This window comes from Thermobia domestica, chromosome 15 (assembly GCF_964235325.1).
Source record: "Thermobia domestica chromosome 15, izTheDome1.hap1.1, whole genome shotgun sequence".
Taxonomy (NCBI): Eukaryota; Metazoa; Arthropoda; class Insecta; order Zygentoma; family Lepismatidae; genus Thermobia; species Thermobia domestica.
The window spans coordinates 33,580,776-33,598,086 of NC_137468.1; the positions used below are offsets into that span (position 1 = coordinate 33,580,776).

A 17,311-nucleotide genomic window follows, 5' to 3' on the forward strand; every position below is an offset into this window, starting at 1 on the left:
CTTCAAGCACTTAATCCCATATCATTTCAAGGTTATCATGATTTTTGTGTATACTTATTTTAAAAAGTAAAATTTTATTTCTCCATAACATCTTGTTTAAGAAGGGCGTTAAACCCCGAAATCCCCGTGCGTACGCCACTACTTAAGTGTACTCAGCTGAGCATCTTGGTCATATAACTTATTTTTATATTGTATTTTGGTCTTTGCAGGAGGCTCTGTCTCTATATAACCGTAACGGCTCTTTAAAGCACATGATATCAAAAATTCGTCGCGATGCTCACACATTTGAAAGGTATCAACACAATAGAGATTTAGTGGCTCTCATCAACATGTTCGCTGACACTGGACGAGATCTACCCAGAGGATGGGAGACAAAATTCGATAGAAATGGAAAGGTTAGTACTGGCTTTGGCTATCAAGGGGGATTACTCTTAGGAATTATTGCTTTCGCACTATTTTATATTTATTTAAAAAAAAAAGAACTGAAAACAAATTTAGATTAAAAATCAAAATAGGTTGGCACTTTAGGACGTACTTGTTCGTCTTTCATCTGACACTGATGGATGTGCTGATCTGCGGAACGATTTTTGTCCATGATAAGGTGAAAAAAAAAAAAAAAAAACTTTAGATTGGATGCTGTAAGAATAAGCATCTGCTCTCGTACGCTATAATTTTCTTCGATTTGTGCCTATCACAATAGTCCAAATCCTATATTTAGTACTATTTTTTTATTTTTTTAATTGCTCCAGCGTTAGTAGATTTTTAATTGTAGCATATCTGGCTCTTAATAGGGTCGAACCTCGAATATGCACGGAGAAAGTACTTTTGCTGTAAGCTTGTTGCAAGGTAATTGCTTCTGAATGGAAATTAAATTCAAGGTAACTCATGTGAAATTAAATTCAAGGTAAGCATAGTGGATGTTTGAGAATAGTTACAATCATTATCATGAAAAGTACCACATTCTAGACGAGCCAATTTGAGAAGCTAAGAAATTTTTCTGGAATTGTTTAGTGGTTCAGCAACCTCGAAATGATCTTTTTGCAAAATTAATGAAAATTTACTTTAAGAATTGGATCCAGGAATACTTGCTTTCCACCATTTACCAGCATATCTGGATCCAGCAAGAAATTATAATATGAAAATGTGCGTGAAGCATTTGTCAGTTGTAAACAACACATCCAGACTTGTGACGTTATGAGTTCTGTACTTTGTCTTTAAAAGTTAGTTTTATAGTTATTTAAATAAATAAATAAATAAAGTTGCGAATTTTACGTTTTTTGTCAGTTTGGAAGGCTTTATTGGTTCAGCCAATTACAAACATTTGTTTGCTGCTCTTACTCATCGCAATGTACTCTATCTTAATTTGAAGGCAACAGTGCGCAGTTTGGATACTAGTGGTGTGATATCACAGTTTTAAAATTTTTTTTCTTTTCTATAGAGGAAAAAATAGTTGTATTTGTAATGCTAATGCAGTAATGATAATATATATCTTCATATTATTGTTATTGTTATTAGTGGTAGTAGTGTTAGTATTAGAGTGACCTTCACACAAATAAACTATAAACCTACAAACACTGTAGGGTATACCGTAAAATGTGTTGGTAGATATTTTTGTTTGTGTATCTTTATGTATTAACAAGAAACATTTTCTTTTTCTTTCTTTCTTTTCTTTTTTCTTTTTCTTTCTTTTTTTGTTGTAATTTAACATCTTACGTTATGCCCCGAGATTAAAGGAGACTGTTGTTGATGTGCATGATAATGGTGGAATGACGAAAGTAGGAGGAAGCGAAATAACCCCAAGAAAACCAACACACAAGATATTTCTCCATCACAAAGTCCACTTGGTGGGAGCTGGGATCGTGCAGGGACCCCACGCGCCAGAGGTTAGCTACCGCTGCCCCAAAACTAAGTTTGGATTGTTGGTTAGGAAGAGGATAATATATTCCAGTCTCTAATAAGTGTTACCTATAGCCATTCTTTTTCTGGAAAACAAAGTATCGGTACTCATCATGAATATGTAAAGTGGAAAAAATTAGCAAGTGCTGCTACCTATTGATCTCATTTCCTTTAAATTCATGTAATATACTCTTGTTGCAGTCTTCAAATCGATTTAAATTGAAAAAATCATTTCATAAATAGACAAATAAAAATGGCTAGAGAAATATCATTAAAAAAGATAGAAAAAAACAGGGAAAGATACCAGTACTTTGTGCCGTTGCGCACTGCCCAAAAGAAAGAAAAAAAAGAACGCCGATAATACTTATAGTGTGAAACAATAACTTCTGGACCAGATAGTAAGTTATTTTTTGCAGTAAACAATTCATTATTTTATAAGCATGCCCACGAAGAAAATAAATGTTGATTGAAAGCAGGGAATTTCTGTTATCCAGCTGGAAATCTTTGTCTTCGCGAATTCTGGTAAAGAATTTGAAGCCTAAAATGTATAAAACGATAATTATGTACTGTATGGTTGCGAAACATGATCGCCTATTTTTAAGGGAAGAATGCAAAGTGAAAATATTTAAAAAGAAAATCTTGAAGCAATTATTAGAACTCAGGAGAGAGAGATAGGAATGGCGGAAACATAACGAGGAACTGCATAATATATACCATTTATCTAACATTGTTAGGGTTATTACATCTAAGAGGTTCAGATGGGCAGTTATGTAGCTAGAGTAGAATGGAATTAAGTAGAAACGGTTTCAAAGTTTAGACTGGAAACCTAATCGAGAAAGGACCATTAGGAAGATCTAGGCGCAAATGGGGAAGGGGGAGGGGCAATATTAAGATGGATTAGGTAGATATAGGAATACAAAGTAGAAACCGGATCCAGTTGGCTAAGAACAGTGGAAAGCATTTATGAATACGCCATTGAGTCTTCAGGTTCCATAGGCCATAAAGTTAGTTACTTACTTATAAGCATGTCGTCCTTTTATTATAACGAGAAATTGTAAACTCTTTCCGCCTCTCAGAAATTCTTCACTATGTTCTCCCTAAATAAAACAAGTATTTAGAAATAAAATTATTTAACTTGTAATTGATATATGTAAATTTATTTATCATGTATATCAAAGTAGGTACAATGAAGGAATTCATTTTTTATATTTATTTTTGACAGCAATTTTTCATCGACCATACGTCAAAGACAACTACTTTCATAGATCCCCGATTACCTACAGAAGCTCCGTATTTGAATCCTCACAAACTGTTACTACCGGGAGCCAGAAGAAGAAGTCGTAGTGCTGGAGAAGAGGAATTAAATCAAGCTAGGGTAAGCACTCGCAGTTAGTAACTGTAAAATAGTGAAATACAAGGAAGGGAATATTTGTAACAGACAAACGAGCATATGATTTTATTTTATTTTTTTAAGTGGAATATGCACCTTTCTTTTACAATTTTTACACTTGTATTAAACGTTACATGTTTTGATATACAGGCTCGTGCGAAATAATAATTATTAATTTGTAACTAATATCTATTTTGTCGTTACCATTATGTAGAATAACCCTCCTCCTTCAGCTGCCTTTTGATTTTCTTAGTGCCATACTGGCAGTATTTACTGCCATATTTGTGTTTTAAATTTCTCCAGTTTTTGAAATTACTTGTTGAATTGATACAATGCATATCGAATAATGAAAAACTCACCAAAGCACCCAGACACTTAAAATGATAATCACGACTGTAGACGTTTCAGTAATTACTTGTCGCTTTCTTCGGTATGAATCCTTTTTAAGAAATAAACTTTGCTTGTAGCATTTCGTTATAGATAACATTCTTACACTGTAGAATCAAATTAAAGTGAGCTGTTATACATTTGTATGTGTGTGTGTGTGCTTGCAATGTGCTTCTGTTTTTGAACTTATCTTAACGATCAACTAAAAGTTTCGGGATGAGGGTGATCGCAGAGGGATTCAGCAACCTTGACCATCCCGTACCTATGGCGTACATAAAGTTCAGATCGTATGATACAGCCTATGTTAAACAGGAATTCTGACCACGAAACAACCAATATTATGCTCTCGTATAACTTACTCCAATACACATGTCTGATGAAGAGTTTGTAGTAAACTGAAGCAGTTTGATATCGTAAATATTCTTTGTTTCTACCGGTGCTTAAAGGATGTTCTGATCATTGCAAGGTACGTAACTTGAAACTGGAAGTCTCCGTGTCGAATACTGTTCACACTCTTATTTCAAAGTTTGTAATTACTTTGTTGTCTACAACGTCATGTTTGACTACGTTGTCAGTAAATATGACGTAGCCAGAACATTAAGAGGGAGTCAAAATAGATGGGGGGAGGGCGAGATCATTTTGGGAGAACTGACTTTAGTTTACTTTACATTTATACATACATAACTTACTGACAAACAATGAAAGTTTCAGGGAGGTTAAGGTGGTTGAGTGAGGGCAGAGCTGTCATAACCACGGGCCTAATATGAAATAAGGCCAGTTGGAGACTATTTTCATGGTTTTCAGACTTCAAATTACAAATAGATCACTAAAATTAAATGGCCACAAAATTAATTTACAAATATGTGAACAAAACCTAACCGTACATAAAATAGATACATAATATTTAATTAGTTAATTTTAAAAACAACTTAGATGGTTAAGATCGTGGGATTTTCATTTCATAGTCATGAAATATTAATTACAAAGACTAATATAATAATTTTATTCTAATCTCATTTCACTTACGGCGAAACGAGTAGAATCGCATTTCACTTATGCGAGCCAAGAATGCCATTTTTCTTCTTCTTCTTTCCTTTTTCATACTATAAGGGAGAGGAGTTTGATTACGATCAGCACATAGACGCATAAATGATACTCTCTTAATGCAGAGTAGGTTGGTTTACGTTGTGTTATGTTGAAAAAGTAAAAGGTAAAAGTTATGTTGAAAAAAAAAAAAAAAACGGGGGCTCCAGCTGCACCCTGCCCCTCTCCTTTCCTTTTAATGGATTGCCATATGATGACAGTACAGGCAGTAATATTATTTTTCACTCATAAATTCACCTATATTCCCAACAGAATTATGTTAATTAAACTTTACAAAGAAAATAAAACGCAGACCCAACAGGCCCGCTACTCTCCCCGCGGCCGTGATACTTGAGTTCACCGTACATTCTTATACTCTTATTAAAATTTTACATGAAGTGACAGGTCTTAGCACATGGTAATTTGTGTTGAGAAAAAAGAAGTTACGTTATGGGTTTCACCGGAAGAGGGGCGAGTAATAAACGCCGGCGTTTCTGTAAAAAGGGACAACAGCATTAAAATTTAGCCACCTTCTAACACATGCTCAAAAGTGAAGAGAGTAAAACTCATACACACGGTGTGGCAATAGGATAAGACATGCTCCTCCAAATGACAATGATCAAATACATAAATGCAGTTGTTAAGAAATACTATTTTCCTTCGTGAGCAACGAAGAAACAAAAGCATATGAGAGACACTGAACAATTAGAACAGTTTAATAGATTTTGAAAACTAATTATAAATAAGAATTGGTAAATCTGTCAGTTGAATATAAATCATTCCTGTCTGCAGAGGACAAATCCATCTGGAACTTCTATGAAAAAAAAAAAAAAACCGGAGCAGCAGATTAACACAATAAATTAGATGTTGCATCCAGTAAAACCTGATTGATTTGGTTGAATTTGAGTTTAGCGTCCCTTTCAGTAGCGAGGCTATATTGAACGTGGACCTATAGCTTAACGTGGGATACGAAACACATGAGCTCCTGCTGGCAATCGAATCCGAGTCTTCTATGCGAAACGCGAGTACGCGAACAACACAGCCACGATAGAGCTCAATAAAACACTTAAATATCTCCTGAAACGATGTAAGGAATTGTTTTCAAGTAAATGAGGAGACAAAACATCCATAATAACAATATCGGTCAAGTAGTAATAAATAAATAAACTGTGGGGCGGAAATGAAAATTAGATTCTCTATTCCGTTCCACATTTCCACAACCAAATCGGAACTGATTTTTTACTTGTATAAGAAATAAACCATAAGAATTTCTTAAACAACTTTTTTACATTTTAAATATATTTGTCTAAGCAAACATTTTAAAACTTGAGGGAGTGAAGATTATACTAGTAGGACTAGGAGCCTAAGACCCAATTCTGAATTGTCTTTTTCATTATTTTAGAAAAGAGCACGAAATACAAGATGAATACTAATCGTGTACAGTTTATTATAGTTAGGGTAGTTCATGGTCAAATTTGCAAACCCTGGCTCGTGTTGCATTGTAGTTTTAAAGTTGAAAACAAACTTAAACATAAAGCTACATAGAATCCGTAATTGATTCCTGTAAATGTATGACATACGTGGAAAAAAATATATATACCCTTCCCCGTGAAGGATACTTCTAAAGGCGCCTAGAGAAGCCCACGGACATTCAGCGTTCAAACATCAGGTTATTTGTTGTTACTGTTATACGTGAAGATGGCAGTGCAAGATGGCGGCCGTGCAATTTAATGGAACATGGGTAAGTTTCTCCAAAGTTTGCTGTATTTATTGTTTTGGAATTTCGGAAGTGTCTTTGTAATAAGTGTTGTCGCCCAAGGACTTAAATCAGCATGTCTTTGAAAATAAATTATGGTTTAGTAATGTAAAATAAAAATAATAATAAGAAAACTGTGGCAGTTGTCTTGTTCAGCAAACGCCATTTGTGTTTACTAAATAATTTAGAAACTCTTTTTGTCAATGCAAGTTTATAGAGCCATAGTAGTCTGGGCTGACAGTGGAAAACAACACACTAAACTTCTAAAATAAGTTGTTGGTTGTTATCAGAATACATTGTGTGTCGTTATGTACATTTTTGTTTCAAACTTACCTTGGATTTAATTGTAAATTTAATTGTAAAAGTTAACATTTTGTAGCAATGGCCGCCATTACGTTTCTTGCAACGCTGCGCTTTGATTGGTTGGTTACTTGGTGCAGTGGGGGAAGTGGAATCTGTGTGTTTTCTGTTTAAGAATGCTTTAGTATAGCGTAGATTGTCTTAAACTGATCCATTTAGTCGGTCTCCTGATATCTTTAGAAAAATATAGTAGTTAATCCAGTTGCAGATAAATAATAGTAAATTGATACTTATATAGCAGAATTATAATTTGAAAGTAGACATGAGTGCAGAAATAAATTACCTATTCAGTGTCTTTTATATTCCGAATTCAGCAAGTCTTCAGCTTAAGAGGCCCCATCGCGGCGAAATTAAAATACCGCTAATTTTACAGTAATTATATGATATCTTCAAATAGATAAAATATAACCGAAAAGTAGAACAAGGGCTCGCTAGATAATATTATTTTACATGTGATACCGCTATCACGACTCACCCATCTACTTTTAATTTCCAGACATTTAGAAAATTGGCATTTATTTTTACGTTTGTAAATGGCTGCAAATGAAAAGCTACTTGGTGACTCGTGATAACGGTACCTCATGCAAAATAATATTGTCTAGCTAGCTCTTGTTCCACTTTTCGATTGTCTTTTATCTATCTGAAGATATAACATAATTACTGTAAAATTAGTGGTATTTTAATTTCGCAATGATTACGTTTCAATGCACAAAGTAGCTAAGTAACATTGTCAAATGTATAGAGTATATCAGTTCAGATAGTATAACTTTATTCTGGATTTCATAAATTGCTTCCCGAGCAAATGAAATCTGAATAAATGGACAAATGAAATCTGAATGTTCATTACTCGTTTGGCTATGAGTCTGTGTACTGCTTAGGCGTCATAAAATTCATAGGCAGCTAATTTGCTCCAACTGATTTTAAAAATAAATAAATTTGAAATATACCGGAAAAATCTTTTTAAAATATTAAATTTTTTGAGAAATGATTATCATTCACGATAACGGGATAAATATAACGGAATAATCAGATTTGTTGGATCTTTGGCTGGTATGTTTTCAATAGATGCTTTGAACTGGAAGATACATTATCGTTAGTTTTCTTTTAATTTATTTTCTTTCTTTCCTTTTTCTTCTTTTTAAATATGGGTTAAAGATGACATTTACATCGAAGGTTAGTGTCGTTCCGCTGTAGAAAGCAACACTTCCTTGCAATTGTGTCTATTTGCCCTTCCCCCCCCCCCCCCCAAAACGCACCAATATGAGAGGTGCTCACTACAAGCTAGTATTGCATTTAACCAGGGCAGGGCAAAGCTGGAGTATCCCCCCAATGAGATGCGTCCGTAGAAATCGGGCGTATACGCATGCAGATGATGTTTCTTATATGATTTATTCTTATTGTTGAAGGTAGTACAATTATTCGGCAGGGTTCTAGAACACTGGTCCACATCGTATTGAATCATAATAAAGTAATCAACCTAGCTGCTAACCCGCCTTCACTCTCTATCGCTTGCTCCGCATTACTATTTGAATTGAGTATTATGCTTTGATAAAGAAATTAAGCAATTTGGTTACTAACCCACCACTGCCTAATGTGCGGACCAGCATTCTAGAACCTTCCCCAATTCAGGGCCGGCGCGAGGGGGGTCGAGCCGTGCCATCGCCCAGGGCGGCACGTCTAGTGGGCGGCAAAATTTGAAAAAGAAAAGAATACTATTAAAATATAATGCTTCGTAATAGGCCCATATGGAAAAATAAAATTGTGTTCCCTGAGAATGTAATTAAACTTACTTCACTCACATTCAGGAAAATACTCACTCAGGAAATTCAGAGCATTCCCCTTCATTTCCAATTATCAAACTACTAGCCACAGGTATCTCTTCAAGATTTTCCTTGCAACGGCGTAGATAAGATTTTCAGCTAGGACGGATAAGATTGTCAAATGTCTTTTATATTTTTTTCTATTCAGCAATATTCTAATGCTCCACTCCAAGTACGCAAAAGGCACACTCCCGCTTGAGACAAGCCGTTCTAGCCTACAGCACCTAGAGACATTTAGGTTCTAGCAGCGAGTTTTTAACCAATTTACAATTTTTTTCATTATCATATCTTATCAACAATATACATATTTATATATAAATGTTTTTATATTTAAACAATACAAGTTTGACTGCGTCTTGGCTGAACACATTAAAAGAACCATGGGAGGACAAAATAAATACCACTACGAAAAGACGTCCATTTTTTAAATTCCAATTCTTAGTGAGTAAATTGAAAGTAAAATACTGTTTTTGTTGAGAGCTGCAACATCTTACACTATAATGCTAGACTGTATACCAGATATTTCTGGTACAGAGCAAAGGATCGTTCGTTTTGTACAAATTGCATACAGTAATGGAGAATGGCTCGTAAAAATTTGCGAACACTTTCTTGGTTTCGTACCAGTAAAATGCATCACTGGTCTAGAACTGACAGAAGTAATAATTAAACAGCTAAAAGAAATGAACTTCTATCGAAGACATGAAGGGCCAAAGATATGACAATAGTTCCAATATGAAAAGCAAAACCAAATTCCCAAGCCTTCTATGTTCCTTTACTAAACTTTGTCGTTAACGATGCAGCCAAAACATCTCAGTCCACCGTTTAATTTTTTTTGTATAGTTAAAAAAATGTTTATGACTTCTTTTCTGCGTCAGTTCAATGTTGGGTCATACTAAAGGAATATATTAGCAGCCTCACTTTAAAACCATTCAGCATCACAAAATGGGAGAGCCGAGTTAATGCTCTGACTCCACTTAGACATCAAATAGAGGTTTATGATACCTTATTTCAAATAAATAACAATAATAGAATACATAGAATGGTCGCCTACGATGCTCTGTGTATAGCAAACCAGCTGCGTGACGTTCTTTCCTTTGCTCTTTCGTTATCTGGTATGACTTTTTACTCCACCTAAACATAATAAGCAAAAATCTCCAAAGCATTGATTCTCGTGTGTTGAATGCAGTCGGGGTTTCTTGAAAATATATCTGAGTACTTTGAGAGGACCTGAAATGATGTAAAATTTCAATATATCTTAGTTGATATGATTTAGCATCAGCATTAGATATGGATGACCCACGGATATGGAAAAAGAGAAATTCAGTACGAGGCAGAGGATGAAGCTATTGAAGATTCACATAACAAAATACAAGATCGATTTTTATTACTACTTCTAGACGTGATTGTGTTAGCTTTAAGAGAATGACTTGAGCAACTTAAACATTACAGCGAGTATTTCGGTTTTCTTTACGATATAAGTAATCTGAACGATATGTCACCTGAACATTTGTCTGAAAAGTGCCTGCATTTTAATATGCAAAGAATCAAAAGATATTAACCCCAGTGATTTGAAAGACGAACTGAAACTATTAACCGCTATAATTAAGCCTAAAAGTCCACCAAAAGAGACAAATTAATTAAGGAATATGACTTTGCTCCCTATGTCAGTATTGCAGTTATGATTGTGTTTACCCTACCAGTAACCGTGGCAAGTAGAGAACTAAATTTTTCGAAACTTACTCTAAGCTTATTAAAACCTATCTACGTTCTTCCATATCTCAAACACGTTTAAGTGGTCTAGTGATGATATCAATGGAACATTAATTGGCTGAAACATTGGACTATGCGAATGTGATAAAGGAATTTGCTCATACCAAAACAAGAAAAGTTTTTTCAATTAAAGTATGTTAAATTTGTGCATTTCTATTGTGTAAGTCTTAAGCTAATTACTTACTTTTGCCGTAATATTTGATTCACTATATTATCTTTTTGCTCCATACTCTATTGGAAACACCTTTTGATATAAAGTCGGACTAAAGTACATTTAAAAAAATCCTGTATGCCCTGCTATATATCACGTACAGTAAAATCGATCATACTGAATATTGTGTCATGTATGGAGTCGTATAAATTACATAAGCATTCGAGAGAGGTAGTTCATTTTTTATTTCCTTTTACTTTTCATACATGTTTTTAAATATGGTATCTTACTTTTTCTTAATACGTGAACGTCTTCTATCAAAATAAGGTTTGCGGATTAAAGGGGAGGCATTTGAAAGTACCGCCCAGGGCGGCAAAACTGCTAGCGCCGGCCCTGCCCCAATTATTCGTATCTGTGCAATGATACCAACTCCCAGGGTTAATGTGAATCTAACCCGAGATATATATATATTGTTATAGAAATAATCAATACAATTAATAATGTGTAATGATTTAGTACGCTCCAAGCAAACTCACTTGTTATTATCATGGCAATCAACTTCTCGCGTTTGGAAATCATGAAATGATATGAGACTCACGAGTAAAGCAGCACCAACCATGAATGTCGTGATACAATTCCGAATGAGCGCGTTGTTGACAACTCTTAGTTTTAGACCACTCATTCACTTATACCGTAGTACAAATGATATTTTGACAACCATAGGTAGTAATTCTAATATTGCGGCTTAATTGGCTGAAGAAAACCTACGTGTATTTGATTTAATTTTCACTGTAAGTATGAGTTGTTGGGTTTTCCAAAGAGAGAATAGTGGCTAGTTATTTGTGAATCAAGTTGTATGTAAGGCCAAGCAGTTCAAGAGCTGTTCTGCGACAGCAAACACGCTAGAAGAAGCCAAGCCAGAAAGTAACATGAAGCATTGTTAATCACTGACATCAACCAGATTGCAGACCTTATATTGAAATAACTAAAAATTTGTGTCTGGTCGTTCATCAATTGTATGCATTGAATTTTGAGGAAAGTTTCGATACAGTCTTCCGAACTGGCTGAACTATCGTCAATATTGTTAGTTTCCTGAATGTACATTGGAAAAATAGACACACTGCAATCTTTTGGCGATAGACTTACTTTTACAGTGGCCTTAAACTTTTGATGTTAATGATAAGTGTCTTTATATTACTGATAATCAGGGGCGGATCCAGGGGGCGATCGGGGTGATCGCCCTTCCCCCAGAAGAGGAAACCTTCTTATTTTATATATAAATAAAACCCATTCCAGGGTTTGGAGCTATTAAAAGTAGCTCTAAGTAGCAGTATTACACCCTCCCCCAGAAGTGCGTCCTGAATCCGCCCCTGCTGATAATAAACAAAAATTTTCCGTTGTCTGTTGTTCTCTTCAAGTAAAATTAAGTGACATTTGTTTCCTAAGTGCAGTGACTAGGTTTGGTCATTAACTCAAAGTAATTTAGGATGTATTCGTAAGTACGAATAGAGAATATGAAATTAATCCAACTTATATATATTTTATTAAAACAAACTAACTTCTGTAGGAAATAGCGCGTACTTTCTATTTACAGAGTTCCATTCCAAAATATGGATCCGAATAGTGAGGTAGATCCTACTTTATACATACTAGGTCTGGTGTCATATAACCTCGATACTATAAATAAACGCAGCAGTAGCAGACGTTTCGGAGTATGGCTAACTTCTTCCTCGGTGCAAATGGCGAATTTTCACTGCTAAACAAATGATACGGCGAATAAATCTGCAATCGGTTTATCTTGGCAACCCCAAACAGGAAAAAATAATTTTAAGAATTGTTCTTATTTTCTTTTCACTCTTCAAATTGTGTGATAAAAGCCGATAGATATATTTTCCTCCTGTGCACTTAAATACATTATTTTTCCTGTTAATGGTTTTTATGACTAGCCGAATTGGGAGATTTCTTTACCATTGTTTACTAGCGAAATTTCACCACTGTCACTAAAGAAAGAATGAGCAATACTTCGAAACAGTTTGCAAGCATTGCGAGTTGTATGCTTTAGGTAAGGATTCTTTCTTAATATTCCATATGCATCCCATAGTATGTTTATGTAAATTAGAAGTTTATTATCTTTGTATAGAACTATATGACGACGGAGTAGCAATACTTTTGGCCGTCTGCAGGGTGTGGCAAGGAGGGGCATTGCTCCTCCCTGGTTTTACGAAATCGTTTACATCTTCGAACTAATGCCAAAACCTATTTAATTTGCTTACTCACAGGCTATACGTATATTGTTTTACAAGGAGTATTATGTTTGTGCGTGCATCAAGTTCGCGACTGCGCTTGGGTATCTGTCTTTTACCTCCCTTGGAAAAACTTTTGAGACGTTACGTTTATTATCCTTCAATATTTCGAAGTCTACAACTGATTACAAAATGTTATTAGATATTATAGCGTTGTGAGAAGATTTTTTAGTAAGTCCGAGTTACTGAGGAAGGTCTGTCGAAACAGTATTGCACAATTGTAACAAGATGCTGTCACTGGTAAATCTATATATATTTAAAGGACAATGACTATATTTGTGACTTAATAATTTTTGAACCACTCGACCAATCTCGATCAAATTTTCAATATAGATGAGGTTTGGGCCTGGGATGGTTTTTATCATTTCACTTTGACGGTGCAACTTAGGGGAGAGGTGAGAGATATATAAAAATGATCGAAAATGACTGATAGTACTGTCGAATCCATAGCTTTCAGGGTCGCTGAGGTAAACAGTGACACTTCCGATGCCGTTTAATTCCCAATTCAGGCCCCATTAGAACTCCTAAGGGGGGATGGTGACATGTAGAAATAATTGAAAATGACCGATATTAGTGTCAAATTCGTAGTTTTTGGGGTCCCCAAATTGATTGGTGACAGTTGTAATGCCTTTTAAGTCCAAAATGAAAATTATTCTCGCCGTGCGAAGAAGGGCATTCTGTTTGTATTGTATAATTATTTAAAACCAATCGTCAGTTTGTTTTGTTAAATCACTATTTAGTCTTTTCTCTATTTGCAGGCTCCCATACCTCCCCCTCGGCCTCCCAACAGCAATTCGTCTATGGTTCCTCGTGTGATTCCAGAAATTCCAACAGCATACAACGAAAAAGTCGTGGCCTTCCTCAGGCAACCGAACATTATGGATATTTTGAAGGAGCGCCATGCTGCTGTAGGCACCAATCAGAGTTTACGGGATAAGATCAACGCTATTCGTGTAGACGGAACGTTCGCTTTAGATCGACTCAGCGATGATATTGATTTGACAATCCTTCTAAGGTAAGTAAAGTACTTTATTTTATTAAGAGTAGGTCTCAGTACAACCCATACTCTCTCTTCAATAATGTTCAAATTTACCAAATATCAAAAATATCGAAACTTAGAAAATGAAGTGAAATGTTTTTGGTATCGTTCCACGATTATGACCACATGTTCCACATCCTGTGAATTCTGATATTTTTGAACACAGTTACACAGGTTCTCTTAAACGAATGTCTATCCCATTAAATGCTGATATAATGTAAATATGTATCCATATTGTAAAATTCTCTCTATTTATGTAGGGTAGAGCAATTATCGTACACGGGAGATTGGACTTTCCCATCACCTTTTATTATAAAAGAGCTTCTTGAGTACAAAAGTATATTACAATAGGTAGATTTCTCTAATATATAGATAAAGTGACGAACCCAATGACCAGGCGTGGTAGGGCTTTTGTAGGTGAGGTATCTTTGACCAGGCGTCGTGAGAGGGAATGAGAGTTTGTGTGATTAGGTGTCTCTCGGTGACCGGGCGTCGTGAGAGAGAAAAGGAACCCAATGACCAGGCGTCGTAAAGCTTTTAGGTAAGGTATCTCTCAATTGACCAAGCGTCGTGAGAGGGTAAGGTGTTCCCAATGGCCAGGCGCCTTAGGGCTTTGGTGGTTTCATCAACCTGGAGAGGTGTGCTGCTGTCTTTTATCCTAAAATGTCAGCTACCTTCGCTGATCTCCATCTTGCCGACTATTGGCGATGGTGGGCGACTCCTCTTCGGTACTGTCGTCTGCGTTGTATTTATTTACTGCAAACACGTGTAATAAACACATGGCTACAGTCTGGTGTGAAGACATGTGGAACCTTACAATATTCAATATCTAAATTAGATTGCTCGATACTACGTTTTATTTACGTTGCTTACTAATCCGCGTAATGCACGTGTTATTTAAATGGTTTCGTTAAAATCAAGTTCTCGCTTCTTGCAAAGAATGTATGCACATTCGAACCTTACATAAGTATGCTGTTGAAAAATATCTGGGGCGCTTAAATACAAGGGACACATATGTAAGGCTAGAATTCGTAGATATTCAAAGGGGTGGCTCTACTGATCACGGTGTCTGTGATAGCACGTTATTAGGGAATCTACTACGTAAACGACTGGAATTGGCTCACAATTTCGAGCAATTGTTTGTTGCCTTCGATTAACTGTCTACTTTTCTGGCAGTTCACACCATCTTCGTGTACCCCCAATAAGATGATATCTGAGGAAGATGGAAGAAAGTCTCACTGCTTTCATTGACCAACCCATATTTTGGATAAATATTAAAGGAATTTCCTGGCAGAATATAATTTTCTTATCCTTATTTTCCTGTAGCAGGTGCTACAAATAGCAGCTGGCTTAATCTAAACTTGCCAGTAATAAAACAATATTTGTTAAAAGAAAAGCACGAGAGCCATTTTCAATTCTACTACTGTAATGACGGATGACAAATTCAAGTAAATGATAGTGGGAGAATTGGAGGAACAAAGTAAAAGAAACAGAAAGACTTCGAGATACTTCTATTTTGTTCACTAGAGTCTGACAAACTTTTCGCACCAGAGTGTAGGGATAATTCAATATTCGGATGCTGAAACTAAATATCGAAACTTAAGCAATATACGAAACTTAACCGATAAATCAATCGATATTTGAATATATCAGTTGTTCGAACAATGTACTGAAACAACCGTATCAGAAGTGATTAAGATATTGTAAAATAGTGGTCTAGTGGCCAATTTTTCGAAGGAATTGTTGTTACTTGATTTGATCACCTTTTTGTTGTTGTTGTTGTTGTTGTACTCATTTTACTTTAGTTTATTTTTAGATCCGAGACCTAGTCTTATATGGAATTATCTAAATGTTTTCCTACAATTTTGGAATATGAGTCAATTGCATTGGATATCTTACTTGAAGTGTAGGTTTCATTGTATTGGAAGTTATATTTGTTGTAGTGATTCAGTTGTATTGAATATCATATTTGTGGCATTGATTGAAGTCCATAGTGCGGATTTGCGGTAGTAATATTAGAGTAGAATATCAAGAATGCGTGTGACACTCAGACAGGAATTATTGTCACTTGAGCGTTGAGAGTCCACAAATGTTTCAATTATGAAACATCAAAAGTGGGAAGTAGGAATGATATCGTGTCGTCTTGTCCACTGAATCCCGTTGTGAGCTGTTGCGAGCAGACAATCCTATCCGTATGTGGAAGAGAGCGCATTACGCAATAGATTCGGCTTGTCAACGGTGTTGCACAAGTGTTACTAACTGAGATTCTGTAGGTATATGTATGTTAAGGTGACCAAATTTGAAACTCTTCTTCTTCTACTTCTTCTTCTTCTTCTTCTTCTTCTTGGTAAACTGGCATAATTGGAAAATACAGTTCGGTATAGTCCTTCTTATGCAGTTATTCATGCCAGTGAGCAAGAAGTCTAGCTTTTCAAAGTAACATTTCGATTTATTTTACCTTTTTGAATGTTAATTTGTACATTATCTTTTAACAATCAACAATATTCAAATTTATTGACATTGATTGTCTCTTGAATATCATTTGTTTTATGACTGAATTTCTCGTTAAAGCGTTGATCTTTACTTTAAAAAAAATGTAAAATTTCATACAAGAAAGTACTAGTATAGTACGTTACTAAAAGCCGAGAACGGAATGCTTCTCTTAGGAAAAAAGGGACATTTTGCGTCCCGTTTGGATTTCTTGGGACACTAGACAAGTTTATATATAAAAAAAAAAAAAAAAGAACAATGCTGTTAAAAATAGGACGTCCAGTCACTCTAATTTGCGTAAATAAATTCCCTTGACTGATGAAATTAACAAGTTAAGAAGCACTATATCTTGCAGGGATAAAACAAAATTATTTTATTTATTATTATCTGGTACCTTATGTCTTGGACACTGCACTTCTTGGATTTTATTTCATTGACTATATAGGAATTTGTGTACACCTCACACAGTGCTTACAGTCAGCACCATACACAAAAGTTATCGACAATTATTGAACATTCATCTATACGTATATTAGGGGTGGGCAAAACCGGAAACCGGTTTCTAGATAAACTGAAATCCGAAAAACCGACATTTCAGTTTCGGTGAAAACTTTTGGAAAACACACAAAACTATTTCTGTGGAAACGAAATCAGTTTCTGGAGAACAACGAAACACTATTCTGGTCAGAAATAGAATCGATTTTGGAAAGAACCGGAATTACAGGTCTGCACGGGCCGGAATTTTTAGCCCGGCCCATGAAATTATAATGTGAAGCCCGACCCGAGTCCGAAATATGTTTTAGCATTTAGGCCCGAGCTAAAATGCATTGTATTTTTATTTACAGCAATTAGAGTTTAATTTTGCA

General features: G+C 35.4%; 1 protein-coding gene across 3 annotated transcripts in view; it reads left to right on the forward strand.

The window, feature by feature from the left end:
- The window catches only part of Hecw (Hecw ubiquitin protein ligase), a 379,179-nt gene that overhangs the window by 290,409 nt on the left and 71,459 nt on the right, over window positions 1-17,311 (forward strand). For 2 of the 3 annotated variants that reach the window (XM_081739550.1, XM_081739551.1), the window contains 3 exons: window positions 210-395; window positions 3,119-3,271; window positions 13,675-13,931. In XM_081739550.1, coding sequence (XP_081595676.1) covers window positions 210-395; window positions 3,119-3,271; window positions 13,675-13,931 — 596 coding nt within the window. Of the gene's footprint in view, window positions 1-209; window positions 396-3,118; window positions 3,272-6,452; window positions 6,498-13,674; window positions 13,932-17,311 lie in introns of those variants that run through there. The other variant, XM_081739552.1, reaches the window with a different exon arrangement.